At 49.4% G+C, this 21922-nt stretch overlaps 2 protein-coding genes across 4 annotated transcripts; one reads left to right on the top strand and one right to left on the bottom strand.

Annotated features, from left to right (window-relative positions):
* Positions 1-1129: 1129 nt before the first annotated feature.
* Positions 1130-6318, top strand: LOC140659204 (hydroxyacylglutathione hydrolase-like protein). Of its 2 annotated transcripts, none has more exons than XM_072878546.1 (8): positions 1130-1379; positions 2453-2517; positions 2604-2721; positions 3216-3324; positions 3512-3615; positions 3785-3886; positions 3973-4052; positions 4424-6318. In XM_072878546.1, exons 1-8 carry the CDS (start codon positions 1275-1277, stop codon positions 4587-4589), a joined length of 849 nt encoding a protein of 282 aa, XP_072734647.1. In that variant the 5' UTR covers positions 1130-1274; the 3' UTR covers positions 4590-6318. The 2 variants fall into 2 exon arrangements, with proteins under 2 accessions (XP_072734647.1, XP_072734648.1); XM_072878547.1 differs by having other exon boundaries at positions 3976-4052.
* Positions 6016-21550, bottom strand: CIAO3 (cytosolic iron-sulfur assembly component 3). 2 transcript variants are annotated; one of them, XR_012045025.1, is made up of 12 exons: positions 21421-21550; positions 19732-19827; positions 18012-18155; positions 17549-17681; positions 17013-17147; positions 16548-16666; positions 15254-15383; positions 14936-15008; positions 11482-11619; positions 10243-10400; positions 8834-9210; positions 6016-7565 (listed from the first exon to the last, which is right to left on the bottom strand). XR_012045025.1 is itself a non-coding variant. In XM_072878544.1 (11 exons), the coding sequence occupies exons 1-11, from the start codon at positions 21484-21486 to the stop codon at positions 8972-8974; spliced, it is 1431 nt and encodes a 476-aa protein (XP_072734645.1). In that variant the 5' UTR covers positions 21487-21550; the 3' UTR covers positions 6016-8971. The 2 variants fall into 2 exon arrangements, 1 of the variants encoding a protein (XP_072734645.1); XM_072878544.1 differs by having other exon boundaries at positions 6016-9210.
* Between the last annotated feature and the right edge of the window lie 372 nt (positions 21551-21922).

The raw sequence follows: 21922 nt of genomic DNA on the forward strand, positions 1-21922 counted from the left end.
CGGTCTGGAGGAAGGGGGTTTCTTTACCTCACCATTTTATTGATGTTTTTTGTACTAGCGATTGAAGTCAACCAACTGGGAGCGTCTTTCTACCTAATCCTGGGGGGGAGTGGGTGGCAGTTGGGGATCCTCCGGGGCTTTATTCAAGGTCTTGTTACAACTGTATTTTCTTTCTGAAAGAATGGAGCACGTTCAGCGCTTGTTTCCTGCTCGCAAGCGCCGTTCCCTCCTTCACAAGCGGCATTTGGGGAACCACGGTCAATCCTGAACCGGGGGCTTGTGTCCCGCTGGAAGAGGAGCCGGGGCACGGCTCTGCTCCTGCCCGCCCCACACCTTTGGTGCTTTTTGGGCTCAAGTGGGTCAGCGGCTGTCCCTGGAGCTCTGGCTTGGTCGTGCACGAGACCCCCCCAGGACCTTCCTCCTGCTAAACAGCAGTGCCAGCGTCCGGGACTCGCCCGTGCCATCTTGGGTCACCGATGTTCCCAGCGCCTGGTGGGAGCCGGCACCCCGCAACCCTCCCCGGGGCGGGAGAGCCTCGTCCCTCTCATTTTAGCACGCTGGCGGTGGGAGAAGCGGCTATTTTTGCTATATTTTGTGACTCGCTGCTTCGGCCGGCTGGGCCGTGGCCAGGGGCCAGGCTGCAGTTTTGGGGTCTTGGGGGGGGGGGGCACATACACGCTGTGTCCCAGCCTTCCTCCTCGCCCGGGCTCCCCTCCACCTTCAGCCTCGCCAGCCTGGGTGCTGGTGGGCCCCGGTGGGTGGCAAGGATGAGCCGTGGGGCCCCGCAAGAGGGCACGTGGACGTGGGGGTCCACGGTGAAATTCTGAGGGGGTGTTTCATCCCTCTGCCTCCCACGGGGCGGGGGGGGGTTCCACCCCTCCTGCTGCCACCGGCAGCTCCGGGAGCCGCGTTGCACCGGCGGGGGGGAAGGAGGGAAGCCCTGACGGTCCGCACCGCCGGCCCTGCGGGCTCTCACCCCGCCCCACGCAGCGTGATCCGCCCCGCACCGCACCGGAGGGGCGGGCCGCGCCTGCCCGCTGCGGGGAGGGGCCGCGCCGCGGCTCCGGGCGGTGCCGCCCGCAGGTACCGGCCGCGTCACGCGTGGGCTCCGCCGAGGGTCGCGCTGGGGGCGACGCGGCGGGGCTGGGAGGGGGGACCGTGCCCCCCCCCCCCCTCCGCGTGTCCTCGCCCTGCGGCTGCGTGGGGACCGGGCCGCCCTCCCATTGTGCTGCGTGGGGCCGGCGCCGGCCCTCGTCCCGTGGCGGTGAGGGACCATGAAGGTGAAGGTGATTTCTGTCCTGGAGGACAACTACATGTACCTGGTCATCGAGGAGAGCACCCGCGACGCCGTCGCGGTGGACGCCGCCGTCCCCAAAAGGGTGAGAGGCGATTCGCCCCCCGAGCGGCCGCAGCCCCGCCACGTCCCGGGTGGGCTGCGGGGTCCCACTCGGGGGACGTGCCCGTGGCGGTGGCCCCACGTGGGGTTGGCGTGCGGGGTCTGTCGCGTGCAGCGGGGTGCATCCGCGGGCTCGCGGAGCACCCCGCCGGCGGGGTCGACCCCTGCTCAGCCCCCGTGGAGTGGGTGCGCACGTGCCCACCCCTGGGCTGCGGGGGGATTTCCACGTTGCCTTACCCGTCAGCTCCCAGCCCTCCCCGGGCCGGAGCTGGAAGCCTTGCAGACGCCGAAGCAAGTGAGAGTAACCCAAAAGAGAGCTTGGGAGCGTCTCCCACGTCGAGTCCCGTTTTCCGGGACCCAACCTGCGGCCGTGCCGCTGGAGGCAGGCAGGGAAGGCAGCGGCCGGGGTCACCCCTCGCCGCTGCGACCCCCGCGGTCCCCCTGCCTGGTGACCCCCTTGTGCCACCCTCCGCTGCTGCACATCTTGCAAATGCTGTCGCGGTTTTTAAGCGTTTGGTGCCGACTCGGATGTTTCCTTCCTCTTTGAGGAACGTAATCAGGAGCAGCCAGAGGGTTTGTTAGTAGCAATGAATTTTAAGTTGGCATTAAAAGCCTCCTGGCAGCTGAGCCGCGGGGTTGGCAGCCCCACGCGGCCCCTCACCGTAGCCAGGATGGGTTCCACGGCCGCCATCTCCCCGCTGCGCTGGTGACCCTGTGCACGGCCCGTGCTGCACCTCCGTGCTTACACTGTGAAAGCACGGGCCATAAAATGCCACCGTCCCCACGGGAGCAGCGTGTTCCTGTCCGCCCGCTCCGCTCTGCGCAATGGGGTCGGGCTCGGGGAGCTGAGCCTTCGTCCCCCCCTCAGCCCTTCGCTGCTCAGCGGGTGTTTTTGAGCGCTTTTCTCTGCCCTGGTCTGCTGGGCCTCTCGCCTGCAGAGCAGTGCTGTACGGGACGGATCCTGCTCTGGGACGGGCACGGCGGCTGTAGCAGCCGTGGTGCGTGTGTCACCTCCTCTCTGTGCGCTCACTTCCTTCTGCTCTGGGTCCGTTTCAGTTGCTGGAAATCGTCAGGAAGGAGGACGTGGTGCTCAGAGCGATCCTCACCACCCACCACCACTGGTAAGTGCCGTCGGCGCGAGCGGGGGGCCGGGGGCGGCCGTGCCCGGTGTGGGGCTGGGTGCCCATTCCCTGCTCTGCCGGCACAGGGACCACGCGAGGGGCAACGAGGAGCTGGCGAGGCTCTGCCCTGGCCTGCGGGTGTACGGTGCCGATGAGCGGATCGGGGCCCTGACGCATAAGGTGACCCACAACCAGGAGCTGACGGTGCGTGGCCGTGGGACCGCGGGAGATCCCCGAGGCTCAGCCCCCCACGCGCGGATCCTGGGCCAGGCCGGTGGGGAGCGGAGCTGGGCGATGGCGCAGTCCCCAGCGGTGCGGCACCGTGCCGGGAGCCGACAGGGTTGGTGCCTGGCCGGGGCCGTGCTCGGGCTCCCCGTGCCCTGGGGGGGCTGCAGACGTGGCACGGTGGATTTGGGGCAGGGATGGAGCACTGGACTGCAGGAGAAACCTTATCGCCTTCCCAGCCCCTTTGGGATTGCGCTGGGGGATCCAACCCTCTCCTGGGGCCCCGCTGCTAAACGCTGTCGGAGCAGACACACGCAACCCGGGACTCGCTCAAACCACCATCCCCCGGCATGTCTGTGACCCGCTGAGCCCCGGGCGGGCGATGCCGTGGGGTTTGGGGAGGTCTGGGGCGGTCTGGCTGCCCGTCAGGGCCGGGATGACCCCAGCGGGGTCCTGACCCTCTCTCCCTGCAGTTTGGGGCCATCCGGGTGAGGTGCCTCTTCACCCCCTGTCACACCTCGGGCCACATGTGCTACTTCATGTGGGAGGACGGCTCCCCGGACGCTCCGGCTCTCTTCTCAGGTATCCCACCCTGCTGGTGTGCACCCCGTGGGTACCGGGGACACGGGGCATGCTGCCTGCGTGCTGCCTGTCACCCCCGCGCTCGGCACTCACGGGGCAAATCCAGCGTGTGGGGGATCCCACCCGGCACCCCGTCCCTGGGAGCGGGGCCAGGGTCCCCTCTGTGCCGAGACCCCTTTCCCCACAGGTGACACCCTGTTTGTGGGAGGCTGCGGGAGGTTCTTCGAGGGGACGGCGGAGCAGATGTACACCAACCTCACCCAAATCCTGGGGGCTTTGCCGAAGGAGACGGTGAGTGCCCCGCATCTCAGCCCCAGCCTGGGAAGGGACCCCAAAATCAGGAGGGGGCTCAAGGCTGGCACCGCTCGGGAGGCAGCACCCATCCATGGGGCTGGGGCTGCAGTGGGACTAGGATGGGTCGGACTCAGCACCGGGCACATGGGTGACGCTGGCATTGCAGAAGGTGTTCTGTGGCCACGAATGCACCGTCCGAAACCTCAAGTTCGCCTTGAAAGTGGAACCGGAGAATGAAATAGTGAAGAAGAAACTCGCGTGGGCCAAAGTACGTGGCTGTGCCCCTGCTGGGGTGGGGGCGGAGCGGGGCGTTGGATGCTGGCGGGTTTTTGGATATTTCTGGTTCCTCGGCAGCAGCGGGATGACGAGGACTTGCCCACGGTGCCCTCCACGCTGCAGGAGGAGTTCCTCTACAACCCCTTCCTGCGGGTCACGTAAGCAGCGCCGGTGCCTTGGGGCTGTGAAGGGCCCTGCCGTGGGTCAATCCCGAACCGAGCTGGAGGTCCCGGCTGGCTGGTCCTGCCCCCAAACTCTGCTCCCTTTTTCCCTCCGGCATCATCCCTTCTCCCATGGCTTCACTAGCCGTTGGGAAATGCAAGCCCTGAGGGAGGGGAGGGTGCCTGGACGCGGGGTCCTGCACTGCCCAGCACGGGGTACCTGCAGACAAGCCCCAAGTGCCCCAGCAGCCACCTGGCACGAGGATGCGACTCCCCCATTGTCCGTCCCGGTGTGCGCTGGGGTCCCAGCGGGGAGGTGGATCCGCATCCCGTCCCCCGTGGCCACAGCGGAGCTGGTCTCCTTGCAGGGAGGAGCCCTTGCAGAAGTTCACGGGCAAGACGGACCCAGTGGAGGTGCTGAGGACCCTCCGCACTGAGAAGGATAACTTCAAGAAGCCCAAGGAGCGGCCCAATCCCCAGGCCATGCTCGCGTTCGACTGGGGACTTTTCAGCCCCTTCCTTGAGAAGAAGTGAGCAGCCGTGGTGGCGGCTGCCAAAACGCAGCATCCCCGTCGTGGTGGGGGCTTCCTCCTGGGCTGCGTCCGTCCGGCTCTGACTTACTCCCGTAAGACTCGGAAGTTGGGAAGTGGTTTCTGTCTTTAACCTGCTTGTTTTGAGGCTGCTCTGCTTCGCTCCCTCCAGCGCCGTGCCCGGCTCCCCTGGCCCACGGGAGCTTTGCTGGGCGCCTGGTCCCTGGGGGAAGGGAGCACGTGGGTGCCTTCAGCGAGCTCCGCCAGTAGTTAAGCCCCTCCGGCCGCCGGGCTGCGGTTGCTGCCGGTCAGGAGGTGTTTTGAAGGAGAGGACGCCCACACTCGTGACGTTCAGGTTGGTGGGTGCGGGAGCTGCCGCCCGTCCTGCAGCCCTTTGCCTGCGGGAGCCGGGGGAGAGTATGGAAAAGGTGGGGACTCTTGGGGGGCTGTGGTGCTGTACCCCACGGGCCAGCCGGCACCCATCGGGCTGTAAGGCTCTCCTGCCCGCAGTCCTGCCAGACCCGGGTGCTGCATCGCGCTTCCCGGGGGGCAGCTGGAGCGGAGCTTTGCAGCAGTGCAGCTCCAAAGCCGCTGACCTCCTGCATGGCTGGGCTGTGCTGGGTCCGGGCTGGCGGGGACGCTGGGCTGGCGGGGACGCTGGGCTGGCGGGGACGTTGGGCTGGTGGGGACGTTGGGCTGGCAGGGACGCCCTCCTGGCCCTGCCTGCTCCGCTCCAGCCGTCCCGTGCCCTTCTCAGGCCGAGGGCAGGCAGGGAGCTGCCCGGCTCCATGGGCAGGGACGAGGTGTGGAGACTTGGATGTGCAAGAGGAAGCCGGGAAGGGGACTGGCGCTTTCGCTGGCGTTCAGCAGTACCTGCTTGACTCCAGACCTGGGCTAACAGAAACCCTCGCTGCAGTGGGGTTTGGGTATTTCCCCACCCCCCCATTTTTATAGTAGGCCAACATAGAAAAACTGCGTAGGAATTTGTAACACAATTGCTGACTTACGGGAGCCATCCAGACCACTTGAACCACGCAGAGTACGTTCAGGTGGAGCTCAGGCCTGGAGGAAAGCGTGCTCTAACCCACTGGCTTTGTAAAATACTTTTCCAGGTGGGACAGTTTTTAGGCAGCAAAGAACAACGTGCTGCTGCGCATCCCTTGCTGCTGGTTCTTCCCAAGGTAAAAATTGGAAAACACTGGGCCGAAAGCTCCATTTACGTGGCTTTGCCTTTAGAACAAGAGCTAGGGAGCAGCCAGGTCTCCTAAGCCTCTTCAGCTTGCAGCCTTCAGCCTTCAGTTGTGCAAAATCAGGACTGTATTTTAGGGGTTTTTTAAGTCTGAGAAACGTGCAGAGCTTTTATTTGCAGGTGGTGGGGAGGTGCATTACAAACAAGCAAAGCAGTTTTCTTTTTTGGGGGGGGTGGGTGTGTGGAAATAGGGCTTGATGGTGGCTCTGTAAATAGCTGTGAAAATCCCTCCGAAGGGTCTGGGCTTGGGCAGGTTGCTCCGTGTGGGACGGTCGCCCGTCTCCGGTTTCTTCTTTACCTCAGCGTGCAGAGTGCGTGTGACTGTCTCGGTGTTGCTGAATTGACACCTGTTCTGTGTAGTTCAGATGAAAACACAGGGGAGCAGAGGAGTTGGTCCCGTAATCCTTTACTGTATGTTGTCATTTTAAACAGCGTTGATACATTTTATAGCTCCTAACACTGGAATAGAGTTGACTTCAGGATCTTTCATGTGTGGACTGTGAACTGCACCCGTTACCACTGAAGCCTGGCTTGTGGCCGTTTCTTCCCTTGCTAGAAACTACTAAGGTTTTATTTTTTTCCTTTTATTAAGTAATAGTGTTAGAATTTACTCTCCCCCACGGGAGGGGAAGAATTAATCCTGCTGCACAAGTTACCTCGCTACTGTTGCCTCACAGTTACTCAGCTGAAACGCAGTGGTACAGTTTGTAGATGTTACCTGGCTGTTCCTCTGGAAGTTTATTTATACTGGGAGCAGAGATGCAGGCGCCTGGGCTCCGGGAGGGTTCCTGAGCGAGCAGCGAGTGCTCACGTTGATAGCAGCAGCGTGCAGCTGAAAGGCTGCGAGAAACTCAAGCTGTTCTTGATAGCACGGCAAGAGCAGACACCCAGGGGTGTCTGTAGGAGCCGAGGTCCCGCTATGTTCTGAGCGGGGAGTCCTTTGATGGCTTTAGCAGTGTGCGTGTTGGTAACCCGGTAACTGGAGAAGAGACAAAATGTAGACCCCCAGTTGTTTAATCTACAGCTAATTTAGCTTTATTTATTTGTGCACTCCCGGCCTGACGTGCATGTTCTCGACAGAAACAGAATGCATTTCTTTTGCACTGATGTACAGAGTTTATGATCTCAGCACTTCAGCATATTGGACTGACTTTGCATTAGCAGTGGTATCTCTTGCTGTAGATAAACATTTTATGGTTTAGCGTAACACTGTGTGTTATAAATCTATGCATGGAAAAGGGCATTCACTGGAACTACCAACTTGCTTGTAAAACGAACAGGGTGGGGAGGGGGAAGCAGTGGGAGATTCTTGCCTTATGAACACTGTGAATTCACTAATTGATCAGCAACACCTGAAAAATGTAAAGCTTTTAATTAAAACCATTTTAAAAAAAAGTCTTTTACACTGTTGGCTTGCTTTTAATAAAGAGTGGAGGAGGCTTTGAGAAGGACCCGGGCAAGTCCTGCCAGAGAAGCCGTTACAAGAGGCAGGTCAAGGTCTGACAGCTTTGCTTTTTGCCAGCCCTAAGCTCAAGGTCTGCAGTAACTGAGTGAGTGAGGGTTATCTTTGAAGAGGGTCCGGGCAAGGTTTCAGTCTGGGCTAGATGCAGTGACCAGCTCCATCTGTTTGTATTTACTCTGAAGGAACAAAGCAGTGTGGCAGCTTTGTTTTCAGTTTTCGTCCACTTAACTCTACTTTCTGCACAGTCCTTCTTCCTCACATAGCAGTAACTGGAAAAAGGAGAAATATTTAAGTGATTCAATCATGTGATTCTTAAGTTCATATTCACTTGCAGCTACAGCAGTCACAAGGAGAGATTCCACATCTGCCAGTGTCCCTTCCCTCGAGTTCAGGTACAGCTGCAAATCCTCCCACTACTGCCTTCCCCTCCCCATACGCGTTGTAACTCCAGAGAAACCGATACTCAGATTAAATAGACAAAACAGAGTTATTCATTCAGTAGTTTTTCTGTAACTAGTTCTGAAAATACCTGTATGTAAAAATACAGATAGCAAGACAGGCACACGTCACCTCCAGTAACAAAAGACCAAATCTGTTTGACATCCGTCCGTCTTCTGGCAAGGCATCGTAACACGCTGCATTAAACCAGATGTGTTTTACTAACCTCTCGGATTGTTCTGGTAAACTACTTGTAATAATTCCATCTCGCAGCCGCCTTCTGTTAACTTTTGTAAAGTAACACCTTTCAGAGACACCAAGGACTTTGTCCTTCATTGGAAAGAAAGTTGGCAATAAATTCTTACTTGAAACACTGTAAAAAATTGTTTTCTCTGAATTTAAGGATGTTATCCATCAGTAACTGGCTGTTGAGGATGGGGTAGATGTGACAATTCTGTGACTCTCTCTACTACATATTTAGGGAGAAAAAGAGAGAGGTGTAATTGCCCACAGTTATAGACAATTGTTGTAATTAAAGGGAAAAAAAACCCCAAACCACTAGCTTTTTCTTCTTCAACATTCATTCAAGTCACATTTCAGCAGGCAACAGAAGAGCCCTAGAGATGAGGCTTCTCACGAGGTCCCAGGCTGCTGGTACCCCCCTCTGCCAGGGCAGACGCTGCAGCTGCACCTCAAGGGCAGCCGGTCAGGGGCAGTGAAATGGAAAAACAGGACCCAGGGTCTAATTAAACCATTTATAACTAAATGAGGATGTCCCGACAGAGACAGCCAGAAAACCTAGTGCTGTGAAAATACAGCAAGGCCTGGACGAGTAATACTGTCATACAGCATAAAGCTCATCTCGGTGAGGCTACAGTCTACTGCAAGCCAAAGCCTTCAGTACCTGAAATTCATCAGTTCTGGGAGGAACAGGGTTGTAAAGGGAGTGCAGATTTAATCCTGACAGACTGTGTTGTGGCTAGAATGCATTACTGCTTCTTTTGACATGTGTTTTAAGTCAGTGTTTGGTTTTTATTTACATCACTTCAATAATTATAAAGCTGTAGGAATTAATATTGCCTGCCTATATGCACGTTACCTTCTCATCCCTAACGAGAGTCAGAATTTGCAAACTCCCAGTGATGGCACAGAACTTCAGCTGTCTTTTGAGAATCTTAAATATAACTGAGTTAAAAAGGCACCGAGTATCTGCATCTGGGCTTCACAGCGTCAGTCTTCACCATTTGATGTTAAATCCAGCGCTTGTTTTCTCCACTGCGTGGTACTCTGTATGCAAAGCTTGCGCAGCCTTTTCTGACTCCACGCCACCCAGCCACTGCTCATACAGTTCATTTACAGTCCGGTTCTTCTCTGGAATGTCAGTCTTAAGAGACTCATACAACCTCTCAACTTGCTGAAGCTGGTCCTTGCTGGATTCACCATCTAGTTTGATCTGACCACCTCCATTTAAACAGCCTATGTGCAACAAAGCGAGAAAATGTCACTGCCTTTAGAAAGCACTTCAGCTTTATCAGGAAAAAAACCCCCAACTACAGTTAATTTACTCCACACCTGCAAACAGTTACAGAATGAAAACACCATTATAATTGTGGTTTACTCCCCAGTTATCTAACACCAGCAGGGCAGGAGATCATTGGCCTGGTGTGCCTCAGGGCTAATTCAGCCTGCAGCTGGCTGTGAGAGAGCGCTCCCAAGGAGACAGAGGTAAGAAGCAGCAAGGAGCTCTGGCTCTCATCTCGTGCCGCCAGAAAAGGGCACAATCCAGGTGAGAACAGCCTCGGAGTCTCAACTGAAGGTACGACAGGCATCCCTGGGGCGTGTTCGGGGTTTGCTGTTGGGGCGGAGGCGCACTATGAGTGGAGCGACGCAGTGTGTGGTTGCCCAAGGCAGCGTCCTGGTGCCGAGCAGCCTTCCGGGCTGGGAGCCGCGCAGACCCTCGGGGAGAAAGCAGTCGCTCAGAGCACCAAGAGCAGCAGCTCAGCATCACTTCAGGCTGGGTTCAAGCTGCCCGTGCTCTCTGCTAGCAGATTCAAAGAGAACCAGGAGGGAGAAAAAGGAGGGCTTGCACAAAGTGGGAAAGAGAATAAAATAGGTAGAAAGAGACTTTCTTCACCAGCCATAGCAAGCATTCTCCACAAGTATAACGGTCAACTTTGTGCAATTCTAGAGGCAGAATCTCCTCATGTACCAAACAGCTTAGAAAACCAGGAGGACCTCCTTAAAAGCACCACTTGGGCAAATTTTGTGCAATGGAATTTAACTGCAACTACTTAAATCCTGAAGAATTACTAGCTTCTAAGTCAGAAAATACACACACACACAACTTTGAAATTCTGATGCTGTGACTATCGCATCTCAAGAGTTAGAAGGCTTTGCCACAACATTCAGGATGTGAGGAACTGCCTATTGTTCTTATATTTTAGTTATAGTTCCATATAGCTTCTTAAAGCTATGGATTGTAACGGGAAAATCGCTGTGCAGTCTTACCTGATGGGCAAGCCATGACTTCAACATAGTGATAGGGCGATTTCCCTCGTTTCAGCTTTTGCACTAAGTTCTGTATGTTCCGAAACCCATATGCCAAAGCAAACTGGAGCAGGACTACTCCATCCTTCTCTAGTGTCACCTCCTGGAAGTCCTTGTTTCTGAGGAACAAGAGCAGAGAAAACGTCTTAGCCAAATTAACTTCTATTTTAAACTTCAAAGAGCCCTGTGCTAAAACCAAGCTCTTTGTGAAATCTTATTCAAGAAAGCTGTCCTAGTTCTTTGCCACCCAAACAAAACAGATGAAGGAACTAGCTTACAGATCCTTTTCCAGTCTTGTCTGAGGACCTGCCACCTGAACTGAGTTTGCTGAAGAACACCTGTGTTGAATAAATCCTTAAAAGCTAAGCAAATGGAGCCTAAACAAAAGTTTCATTGTGATAGGCCTTCTGAGTTGGCTTCAGCCAACTTACACATTAGTGGAGGAAACTTATACACTGAGGAAACTTTTAAACTGTAGTGGGTCATAAAACCGGGGAGCAAACCATTATTGAAGGCTTCCAGACTCTTAAAAGTTAGTGCAAATACCTGTTCCTGATAAAAGAATAAGTAATTTAATTTTTATCAAGTATTTCATATTGAGACTCAGGGGGACTGTTTCTTCTGTTTCCTAGACCAGAGAATCCTAAACATAAATATTGCTAATCAGGGATATAATTCATTACAAATGGTAATGAATACATTAATACTGTAACTGGGAAGCTAGAAGGAATCTCAGCTGAATGAGCCTTCACACCCAAACTGAAGTGACTTGGTTTCTGTCTTACCACAACATAGTTAAAACAGAGCCCCAAAGCCCTAACACAAGATTTTCTGTTCTGTGATAGCTAGACTAGTAACAAATCTGCTTTATTGGTCTGATTGCAGGTGAGGAAGCCCAGATCCATGCAAGCTCTGTCTTCTAAATTACTCTAAAAATTGTCTGCAACTTGACACTGGGAAAATCCATCAGGCCAGAATAAAATGTGTGGGTGGTGAAGGGGCTAAGAGTCTCCAAGGGAAAGGCTGCATGGAGTGCTGGCTGATTTATTGCTCAGCAACTGTGGGAGTGAGAAGCCAATTCCCATGCCTTGAAGTAAAATGTTTAACGTTGCAAAGAAAGTTTCAGCCCATCAGCAAGATAACAGCGTGAACAGAATTGCAATAAAAATAGTGCTTTCTGTAGGACTTTAAACTTCTTACTTTAAAGGTTTGTACTGAATTGCATCCACCTGAACTCCAAAGAGTTCCTTGGCTGCATACTTGTAGATGTGCTCCAAATAGCCACCAGAACCACCTCCGGAGTGGCTAGTGAGCTCCTCTTCTGCAGCACTACTAAACCTGGGGGAAAGGAAGAAAGAAGCAGTTTTAGGGGAATCTTTGATAAAACAGAACAGCCAGCACAAATGCAAAGGTCCAGGGGACTCAACAGCAACAGAACAAGCCACAGACCAGCTCCCTTTGAGCTCCTAGCTTTTCCCTTTCTCCTGGGAACCAACTATTTATAGCTTCAGAGCCCAGCAGACTTAACCCTGTGCTGCCTAGCATCCTCTGGGTCAAGCTCAGTGAAAATACTGTCACGTGCCACAACAAGCCCTGACCCACGCACTGCCAACTTGATCTTCACGTACCAAAAATATGCTTGGGAATGTTGGAGTTACAAGGGCAATTGCTTGACGTGCATTTTGATAGCTTCCTGTTTAATACCTCTACAAACATCCTGGGTTACACTGGGAAATGGGAGGAGGGAAATATTGAAGCAACGGTGGTATGGGGCTGTGCAACCTATGCTTCTCTTGGAGAACCCAACCTAGAAGTCCCGTCTCAGTTGTCCAGGGACATCTCATCAGTGCTAAAGCTTTTCTGCAACATCAACAAAAGCAGAGTTCATTACTGAAAGCTCTAGTTCTGTGTTACCACACTTTTTTTTTTTTTTAAACCAGCTACTTTAGATGTGGTTGCTGGGACGTGACAGAACACTTCTGGGAGGTATCAGCGCTATGATCACAAGCGCAGAGAGATGAAATCCGTGTTGCTGTGGTTTCATGTGCTTACAGTTATGTAACAAAGGTGAACAAACCTAACGATGCCAGGACACTTGCTCCGTACACGGCTGTCCTCAGCAGGATCCTGGTTCAAGTTCAACACATTTTTGGTGTTGAACAACTATGTTAACATAAGTTCTGTAATTCTAGTTCTGCACAAATAATTCCATCTCACTGACATGCCAAAACACAACCAACTATTCAGAGGTCAAGATAATGTTTCTTGAGAATAGCTCACCAGATGGAAGCCACAACAATAGCTTTTGTTAAGAGAGAATAACAAGATGAGGGATCTGCTTATAAGCACTCATCAGCCAGTGACACTTGTGTTCTCCTACCAACAGCTGCAGAAGGGAAAACACTTGAACTCAGGCCAAACAGTTTCAAGTCAAGTCGAAGATGTTGCCTCTTGCAGATAAAATCTTAGCTTTGGAAGAACTGCAGAAGGCAACACTTTAGCCTGCAATCACCCTCAGAAACTATTTTTAATTTGATCTTGTTTACAGGAACTGAGCTTCATTAACAAAATGTTTCAGTGTGTCTGGCCTCACGTACTGCTAGCCTCTCTTAAAATGAGGCTGCCAGTAAGCTTCAGTGCTGGCCTGGAGCAAACGGTTATACCAGCAAAAGTCCTGGGATTTCTGGCACCTTATCTCGTTCTTGCTGCCAAATGTAATAACCTCTTAATGGGGTTTTCCACGTGCTGGAGGATAAAGCAGAACAACAGCCATTGGACTGCTTATGTGAATGCTCTGAGTTCTGAGGAATACGTGCTGTTTGTAACCAGTCAATTTACTGAGTATGTTAAAGCTAGCAAAAGGTGATAGAGGCACTTTATCACCGCAAGCATGAGGCCTAGTGCTCAGAATGTCCTCCTAAGAAGCTGGCCAGAGATTTTTATCAAGTTATTAGATATTTGGTTCTACGTTATAACTGACACTTCCATAATGTCATTTCCTAAGGGAACCCAAACACTTCAGAACCTTTTTTTCGCCTCAATTTTCTGTTAGTGGTGTAACAATAAAGCAGGTAGAACAGAAGTACTTGCTTACATGGGCAACTTTTGCAGTTGTACTTTTTGGGACTCAACCACGCAGACAATTATTACAGCTGAGGATACTTTTCTTTTTTGATGTGAAAGCAATCTGTGCATCCGCTATGTCAGAAAAAGACACTTAATCCTGGAAAAAGTGTGCATAAATACATCTGTGCTAATAGGTGTAGGTTCCACATAACGCATTTATCGATCCACTGAAACGTAGCAGAAGGAAACCGAGGCTCTGGGCACGCACATTATTTTAAATCTCTTTTTAAAAATTAAGTATCCCTTACATGAAAGGGATCAGACAGCACCAGATAGTCTCTATCTTGCATTCTCCTCCTTTTCAGAAGCACAGGAGCGACCAATGTTTATAACAACTAATCGAGGAAATAGGCTGCATGTCAGGACGCTTCCCTTCATAGCTCTGTCAACATACACGTGCTGATCAGACAATTCTCGAGCAAAGGCTCTGCCGATGGCACTTGGCTGTACCAGAAAGACTTGAAGCCTATTTAGAAATAAACCCAATTTCAAAACAAGAGTGTCACATCTGCAAGGGGTACAGCTGAAAACAGACTAGTGTCACATTCTAATCACGTGCTAGATGCTGCATATTTGGGGTATCAAAGTCTCTCCTAGAAACTTAGGGAGCCCGAGCAGTAAATTTTTGAATCGTATACTTAATCATCTTTTATAATTCGTAAAGGTTGCCGCACATGTAGCCTTTCTGTTTATTAATGTGCAAAGTGCTACAAAGACCTTTCTTTTAAACTGAAGAACAGAATCCTTTCGTTTAGCGTTTAGTGCGGAACCACCGCTGCGTGTCAATTTAGACAAGTAAAATGTGATTTTAACGTTTCCGTAGTCACTTGGATCTCTGTGCAGTTGTCACTTAACCAGATGTTACTTTTCAGTTAAAGCAACTAAAGTCTCATCTGGTTTGCACATGTTTTAGATCTTATTTTTTTTTACAAATAAAGACTCCTAGAGATTAGCTGAGTGACCTAAATATTTCTTATTTACGCTTTAATTCTGGAATCCTTACAGTAGCTCTGATAACTAGGAAGAGATACAAGCAAACTGAGTACAGTGCAATAACAGGCTTTCTTTTAGCAAATTATCTGATCCCTGATCTAGATTCTTTCACTTTTCAAAGTCTGCAGGTAGATTTTTGTGGGATTCCACCAGCTATACTGTGAGTACAGTAATTGAAGTAAATGACTGTCATGCAATTTGTACTTCTCTGCACAATTATATTGCCATTATACTCTTACAGAGCTAATGTTAGCAATCCTCCTGATTTACAGTGAGAGCTGCTAATCCCTGGCCTACTAAAATCTGGAACAAATAGTTACAGATTCTCCACAAGTAGGAAATTCATCATATTCTGTGGATTAAGTATCGTAATGCACAATTGTACTGATTCAAGTGACACAAGAAAACAAATCAAATGCAAACACATGCAGCCTTGTGTAGAACAGCAGTGGAAAGGCTAATTCTGTCAAAGAACTCTATAAATACTGGATGAAAAAGAACATGACTGAAGATGCGAATGAGATTTTGTTCTTACATGGTATCCAAAGGAGCAGGATCTACATCTGATAGAGATACTCCTTCTTGTTCCAACAACTTTAGCACTTCTCCTAAAACAGAACCACAGACATAAAAAGTTCTTATTTTGGGGATAAAGGAAAACAAAATCCACAGATAAGTACGTAAGACTGCATCTGCAATCTTTACCAGAACCCGATTTGCACTGTTAAAGTGTAATTATACAGCAACACCCATACACTATGTCCTCTATGAGAGACAAAGGGTTATTAAAACTAGCAAATGCCTTGCTCTGAGGCTTACAGAAATTAGCTGGACTACCTCTGGCTCTGCTTACCTGTGGTGATTACACAGTCCACATCACGAGTTTGGTACTCTTGGTTGAAAAAGTCTGGCCTTGAAGCCTCTAGCTTTTTGTCATAACAGGGCATTACTGTTACATGGTATATCTGGTCAGGTGTTAAGTGCTGGAAGAAAAGACAAAGCTGTGCAGTTGGATTGGCCAATATCAAACCTATCTTGAAAGAGATGATTTCCAGGTAAAAGTGAGAATGATGAAACTAATGCCACCATGCCTCTGGAAATACTCTCTGCTATTACTGAATTTTATTTTTTGTTTAATATATATATACATACACACACACATTTATATATACATTAAATTATTTCTCTCGTAGAACCCGATTTTGGTTTGTAGCCAGTGTCAGCAGTATGGTCTTTTACAGCTCGCCCCCCCCCCCTTTTGCTAGTGCAGATGATCCAAACAAGTCAGTCAGTGAAGTGAACTCCTCATTACGCAGTTAGAGAATACGCTTCCTCCGTGCTACTAAAACCCAGCCCCTGCATCAGCAACTAAGAAACGATCTGGCGTCGGACAAAAACCTCATGACCATCCAAGAAATAAGTACAGGCCAAGGAAACAAGTCATTGACTCAAGGCCGTTGTTTCAGTATCTTGTGCCAAATATTCTTAGTTAGCTGCCAATTTTTGTAACAAGTATGCAGATGTCAGCATTTACTTAATGCAAGTGTTAAGCCACTGCTCATTAATGGACAATAAATCATACCATAAGAAGTGGTGCTTAAGTTTCTTACTGGACAAATCGAGGCTATTAGTCTAACTGTAGTCTTTAAATATCAAATTTACATTTGGAAGGATTCCAAAGGTTAAAGACTGAGAACAGATCTAAGTCAAACTGAAACAGAACATGAAGTTGGGAATGAGCAAGTAATTTTTAGACAAGACATGATCTGCACGTATGCACTGACTGAAGTTTTGTCTTAAGATAATTTATTTTAAGTTATTCACCAACTTTAAACAACATGAAAATACCACACACAGACAAGACGGGAGCAAAAGGACACTGAAAAATAAGTTTCTCTAGCCTTCCCAAATAACATGCAGAGGTTTTAAAGCAGTCCATGCAGCATGAGCTTAGTCTTACTGCCCTGGTTGCTAACTTCTCATTAGATAAAATAGAAGTGAGAAAGATGCTGCCTTTGCTGGCTTCTGCAGGATAATTTTTACCTTTAAACTCTAACGTATAACATGTAGCAAAATAAAAAGCTATCAGCTTAAAGCGTGCCATTTTAGCAGTTTGCCATTAAGCATAGTATACTTCAGACCCTTACCTGCTGTTCTGCAAAATGGCCCTTGACCAAGGAGCCCATGACCTGCTGTGGAGACTTGGTGGTACTGATATAAGGAATGATGAAACTGCCATGGGTTTTCTCTGCATAGCAGATCCAACCTGATTAGAATGTAATTAGGAAATTAAATTAAAAATAACAAGCACCCCTTCGCTCCGCTCACCCTCCCCCCAAGCCCAGGCTTAGTACCCATTAATAACCATTTTCAGTCCCACTTCAGCACAAAAAGCAAAGGAAGTGTAACGCAAGATTCCTTTTAGAGAGCTCATTATGTAACTGTACAGATAATTACTGCTATTAACACCGAGATCTCTCTGTATTGTGAAGACAGTAATCCGCTACGTAAATTTATCCATTTAAACTTTTCTGACTAGCTTTCTGAGTTTTTGTTCTAGTGTACTATTAGTATGCCATTTTCTTATTCCCATAACTAATCTAATACCATACCTGGACAGGCAGAAGCTAGCATTGGCAAAGCCTTTTTGTCTTCAGATTGCTTTCGAAAGCGTTTTACAAACTCTCGTTGGCTCTCCAATAGGCTGAAGTTTCTTGAGAAAGTTGTATCAAATACATAGTGCACACCTAGGCAGTACAGCATCTGTGTTAAAATTCACAAGAAAGATACGGCAAACTACAACAAAAAGCCTCCAGTCAAACTGGATTCAAAGTTATTTACATCTTATTTACAGGTATTGATCTCCGCAGTGGAGAGTGAACCTTTTTCCTTAGCACGTCAGCACAGCAAGACGAGCAAAAGTGACAGGAGGACTGCAAATCATTTAAAGTCCCTTCCTTCCATCACTCCAAGTTTATTATGCGACTGAAGTTGTAGACAGTTCGCATTTTAGCTAATGCCAATTATGAAACATTATGAGTCCATGGGGAGGTTAAATCATATCAACCTTGCGCGCTCGTAACAGTTATGCTTAACATATACCCCACCAGTCCCCTCTGTGATTAACAGAATGCAATACCACACTTGCCTAAACTCTTTAAGAACGCGGTCAACTTCTTTGCTGTTTCCAGAACACCCATTTTACATCTTGCAGCTAGCGAAGCTCTGGATTGTGGTGAAACAGAAAGCACCACCAACTTCTGTTCATTGGGAGCGGCAGTCTTTGAAAAAACCAAAGAAACACCACCACTGTTCAGGCAATATTAATATGGCACATGCAGAACTTTCAGCACACTAGAACATCAGGAAGTATCTCCCAGCTTAACTCTGAAGTCAGTAACTTACTACGTTGACGGTCCTTTCCAAACCCATGATTACTTTTTAAAAGTTGGAAGAAACACAACAGTGCACTGAGAGTGTCCTCAGTTCCTTCAGATCTCTGGACTAACTTTTATGTGTGCTGTTTCCATGCATGCTTCTGCGGACGCGTCATACCAATCGATTAAGACTTTCAAACTCTGCAGCCCACCTAGCCATGACTTGTCACCTACCTTGTTAAAAGTCAGCATTTTGCAGAGCTCTTCGTGGCTCTGTTGAGTGATTAAAACACTCTCTGCTGATGTAATGCAGCCACTACAAGCTAAACAGTCATTCAGAGTAATTTTAGCCTTTTCCAGTTTTTGTGCTCCTCCATCCTAGAAAGAAACAGATTAGACTCAGTTCTGATCACAGTGTAGAATGAGGTAGCAGTTTCCCCACCTTTACTATATTTAGTAACAAAGATGTTGCCCTTTTTATGCTCTCGGTGTATTGTTAAAAAAAGGTATATCTTTTATTTTTAGTAAGATGAGGAGGATGACAAGTATCTTTGAAGTTTGCTGCTTTTAATAGGATTATTTGGCACACAGATGCAAATATGCTGAGGAGCTTCAGGAAAATTTTGGCAAGACCAAGAACATAACTTTCATCAAATACAGAACAGTTGTTTAGGCCACAATTATTTGTGCTATCTGGTGGGCTGATATTGCTCCAAAACATTGAAATTATACTTTCCCAGAAGCAAATAGGGTCTATCTTGCTATGTTTTCCAATTTGCGGGCGGCTGAAGACTGGGGCAGCATGGCTAACATGCTACGGATTGCAGCTGTGATTTTAACCACAAAACTGTAGACCACAGAGATCCTAAGCCTTTAAGCACCACTCTCCAGTGTGCTTTGAATATTATGCTGGAGAAAGCACGCCAGCTTTGTCACCTCTATCAGATGCTGCTCATGTTATTGAATAGTACTGGAGCTGTTTCTTCACAGGAACTTGCATTTCACTCCTTCTAAACAGATTGCGTAACCAGACTACAAGCTCACTAACATTTTTAATTGATACTGACTGTTCTCCAATCTTTCTGCGTGCAAAATGTACATGGACGCTGATGGGAGGACTGTATGGCAGCATATCAAAGACAGTGTGTGGCTTGCCACTGGAAGGAAATATTTTTCATAATATTTGACCTGAATAAGTCAGTTTTCCCATGCGACTCTCCTCTTAAACTTCACTTCCCAATAAAGTCAGAAACAGACCGAGAAGTTAGGTACTATGAAATTAAAATTTTAAAATAAGAAACCAGACTTCTTTGGAAGTACTCTATCCCCTTTTAAGTCAAAAGGTCATCATCTGCTTAAAGTCAAAAGTACCGTTTCTAGATGAATTCCCAGCTTGGTTAACTAATAAATGCTAACCTTTTCTGTGTAAGCAGGAAAATAATTCTCCAAAACTCGGCATTAATTGTGTTAGCAGGAGGCTTATGAATTCCGCAGGCTATTTAACAAGTAATTTGAAATAACATTTTAAAAAATCAGACCAAAATTTAAGAGTATCTATTTGAATCTCTTTGTGAGTGAGCACTCCCCTGTATGACTTAATGCAACAAGAAAAGACATTGTCTCAAATAGTCTAGGAATTGCTAATACTGAAGTATTGATGGCAAAATAGACTTCTCCACTTATCTGCTCTTATACTGAAAATCATCGCTAATTAATGTCAGTGTTTCAGAGCATAAAAGATTGACACAAAATTGGAATTACTGCTTATAAAACCGGGTAATTAAAAAGTTGGACTTTGGAAAAAAGATACGAGAATGCTGACAGCAATAGCAACACTTTTCTAACATCTTGGTCGTCTTTGAGGCATTAAATAGCTGTAGACTGTTCAAACACTTAACATTACACTAATGTTTTCTGGATATTTTACACAATAATGAAGAAAAATCACACATACCTGATTGATCTGAAAATAGCTTCCATCTGCTTCAATTCTGATCTTAGCTGCTGCTTTTCCAGGCTTTTTTTCCACTTTTACAGGTTTGATACATTCCTGAAAGAGAAATAAAGCCCGAAAGTGAGGAGATGAGCAACAAAGTGTGGAAGAGGTAGATTTAATAGAAACTAGAATGATCAAACCCAAACAGTAGTTCCAGAGTGAATGCCGCTTACCCTCCCTTAAGCTATGCTGGATTTCTGGATTTACTTACAGCGTCTATAGCCACCAAGGGAAAACGTAAAAGCAAAAACTGCTTACCCTATTTTTACAGAAGGAACACTTTTCCAGCATCATACCAAAACCAGAGGACGATTTTGCTGTTCTTTCTGAAGAACACAGCTGTGTTTTACAGAGCCTTGAAAGGAACAGAGGCTTGCCTGCACAGTCCTCCGCTCTAAGGTCTTACAGATGATCGTGCGTTCTTCATTGCAAATTTTAACCGATGGAGGCGTGGTCACTACAGTCAACATGTGGCTAGTACCAATGAAGTTTCGTTTAATGTCGGAAGGACTCTGACGACCTCAGATGGACTGCTTCCAGTTTTCTGTATTGTTCTGTGATGAAGTCTCAAGGGTGTTTTTGCATTTTGTGCAATTTTTACTGTGTAGGCACCTTATGACTCCTTGTCCTACTTCTACAGCTATGATTCTCTTTGCCTTTTCCCATCCTTGCTCTGCCAACATTTTCAGTTCCCCCTCCCCAAATTAATCCAGCTCTACTACATTTTGCAAGATTCAGAGACTAGCAGGAACAAGGCATTATGATTCTTCAGTTATGCTCACTGAATAAAACAATGATCTCTACTTGAAACAGAAAAGCAGGTCGTGTTATTTACATGAAAGACTTCACTAGGAAACCCCAGTACTGCGAGGAGAGTTAATGGGGTTTGCTATGCCCCATTCCACTGATCTCATGTCAGGATAATTTTTCTGCTGTACTTGTCAGCAAATACATCCAGGATTACTATTTTGTACTTTCACTAGTGCTTGAAGACTCCGAAAGGAATAATCTTGACCCGTCCTTGCTGCTCACTCCCACCTCTCTGCCACCCGCTCCTGTATGCTGGCATGAGCGTCTGTGCGGCTGAGTAGTGTGCAAGGAAACTTGTTTAGGCTTAAGCTTTTTTTTGAGGGGGTCTAGATGAACATTTAATAGGGCAGCTTCCAGATCGGGGTGGGAATGACCGACTGGCTGCTGGGCCAAGACTTCTCTCTTTAGCTGCTTACAAAGGCTTGCACCGATCAGCGTTGCTGCCCTCTCTGTTCCCTGCGCCCTGGCTGGGGGAGACAACGAGGGATCTCCCTGCGTTTTTTCCTTTCACCATTTTATTTCGCAGCACCCGAAGGACGGCTGCAAGGCGGCCGGCCTCGGCCTCTCTGCCCCCGTGGGCGCTGCCAGGCCGAGGGGCCCTGCCCGGGCCGAGAGCTGCTGTCCCGGCAGGCACGGCCAGGGCTGTCACCCACCTCCCCTCAGCGCCATCTTCGCACCCTCCCCAGCCGGCGCTGGCAGGGCCGACCCCGCGGCTCCCGGGGTGGGGAGCAGGGCCGGGCCGCCCCGTCACAGGGCCGCGGCCTCTCCCCCGCGGCCGGCCCTCGCCGCCCCGGCCCTGGCAGCCCCCGGCCCTGGCAGCCCCCGGCCCGCACCCACCTGGGAGGGCCCGATGTAATCGTCCAGGTCCGTCAGCTGCAGCACCCCGCTGAAGTGAGACGCCATCCCGGCCGCGCCGCCGCCGAGCGCGGCAGCCAGCGCGGGAGGCGGGGGCCGCCACACTGTCGTAAAAGGGGAACTGCCACACTGCCGGAAAGTAAGGCGGGGCGGAGGTGCGCATGTGCGGGCAGAGCGCTGGCGGGCGGGTGAGCGCGCATGCGTAAGGTGTTCTGGGCGGGCTGTGAGGAGGGGAGGGCATGATGGCGGGAGGAGTGGCTGAGGCAGGGCGAATTTACTGCTGAAAAGTCTACTACAGGCTGCCCGCAGGGCATTTGTTGGTTTATAGACTACGGTGGAAGGTATATTAGGCTGAGGTAAGATGTAGGCACTATAGAGAGGGAGGTATCGTGGCCCTTGGCCTTATAAACAGTGCGAGGCCAGAAGCTGGGCTTCTTTTTCTTGCAGACAGTAAGTCCTTAAAGCCCTCGAGCTTGTGGGGATG

Source organism: Ciconia boyciana, chromosome 13 (genome assembly GCF_034638445.1).
Source record: "Ciconia boyciana chromosome 13, ASM3463844v1, whole genome shotgun sequence".
Taxonomy (NCBI): domain Eukaryota; kingdom Metazoa; phylum Chordata; class Aves; order Ciconiiformes; family Ciconiidae; genus Ciconia; species Ciconia boyciana.

What these genes read in the sequence shown, in the direction of transcription:
- LOC140659204 (XM_072878546.1), top strand. Translation starts at nt 1,275, where the DNA reads ATGAAGGTGAAGGTGATTTCTGTCCTGGAGGACAACTACATGTACCTG. An exon ending in ACGCCGCCGTCCCCAAAAGG is followed by an intron (nt 1,380 to 2,452) that starts GTGAGAGGCGAT and finishes GGTCCGTTTCAG; the next exon opens with TTGCTGGAAATCGTCAGGAA. An exon ending in GGGCTTTGCCGAAGGAGACG is followed by an intron (nt 3,616 to 3,784) that starts GTGAGTGCCCCG and finishes CTGGCATTGCAG; the next exon opens with AAGGTGTTCTGTGGCCACGA.
- CIAO3 (XM_072878544.1), bottom strand. Translation starts at nt 21,486, where the DNA reads ATGGCGTCTCACTTCAGCGGGGTGCTGCAGCTGACGGACCTGGACGAT. An exon ending in GCTAGCTTCTGCCTGTCCAG is followed by an intron (nt 16,667 to 17,012) that starts GTATGGTATTAG and finishes CATTCTAATCAG; the next exon opens with GTTGGATCTGCTATGCAGAG. An exon ending in CCTGCTCCTTTGGATACCAT is followed by an intron (nt 11,620 to 14,935) that starts GTAAGAACAAAA and finishes CCTTTCCCCCAG; the next exon opens with GTTTAGTAGTGCTGCAGAAG.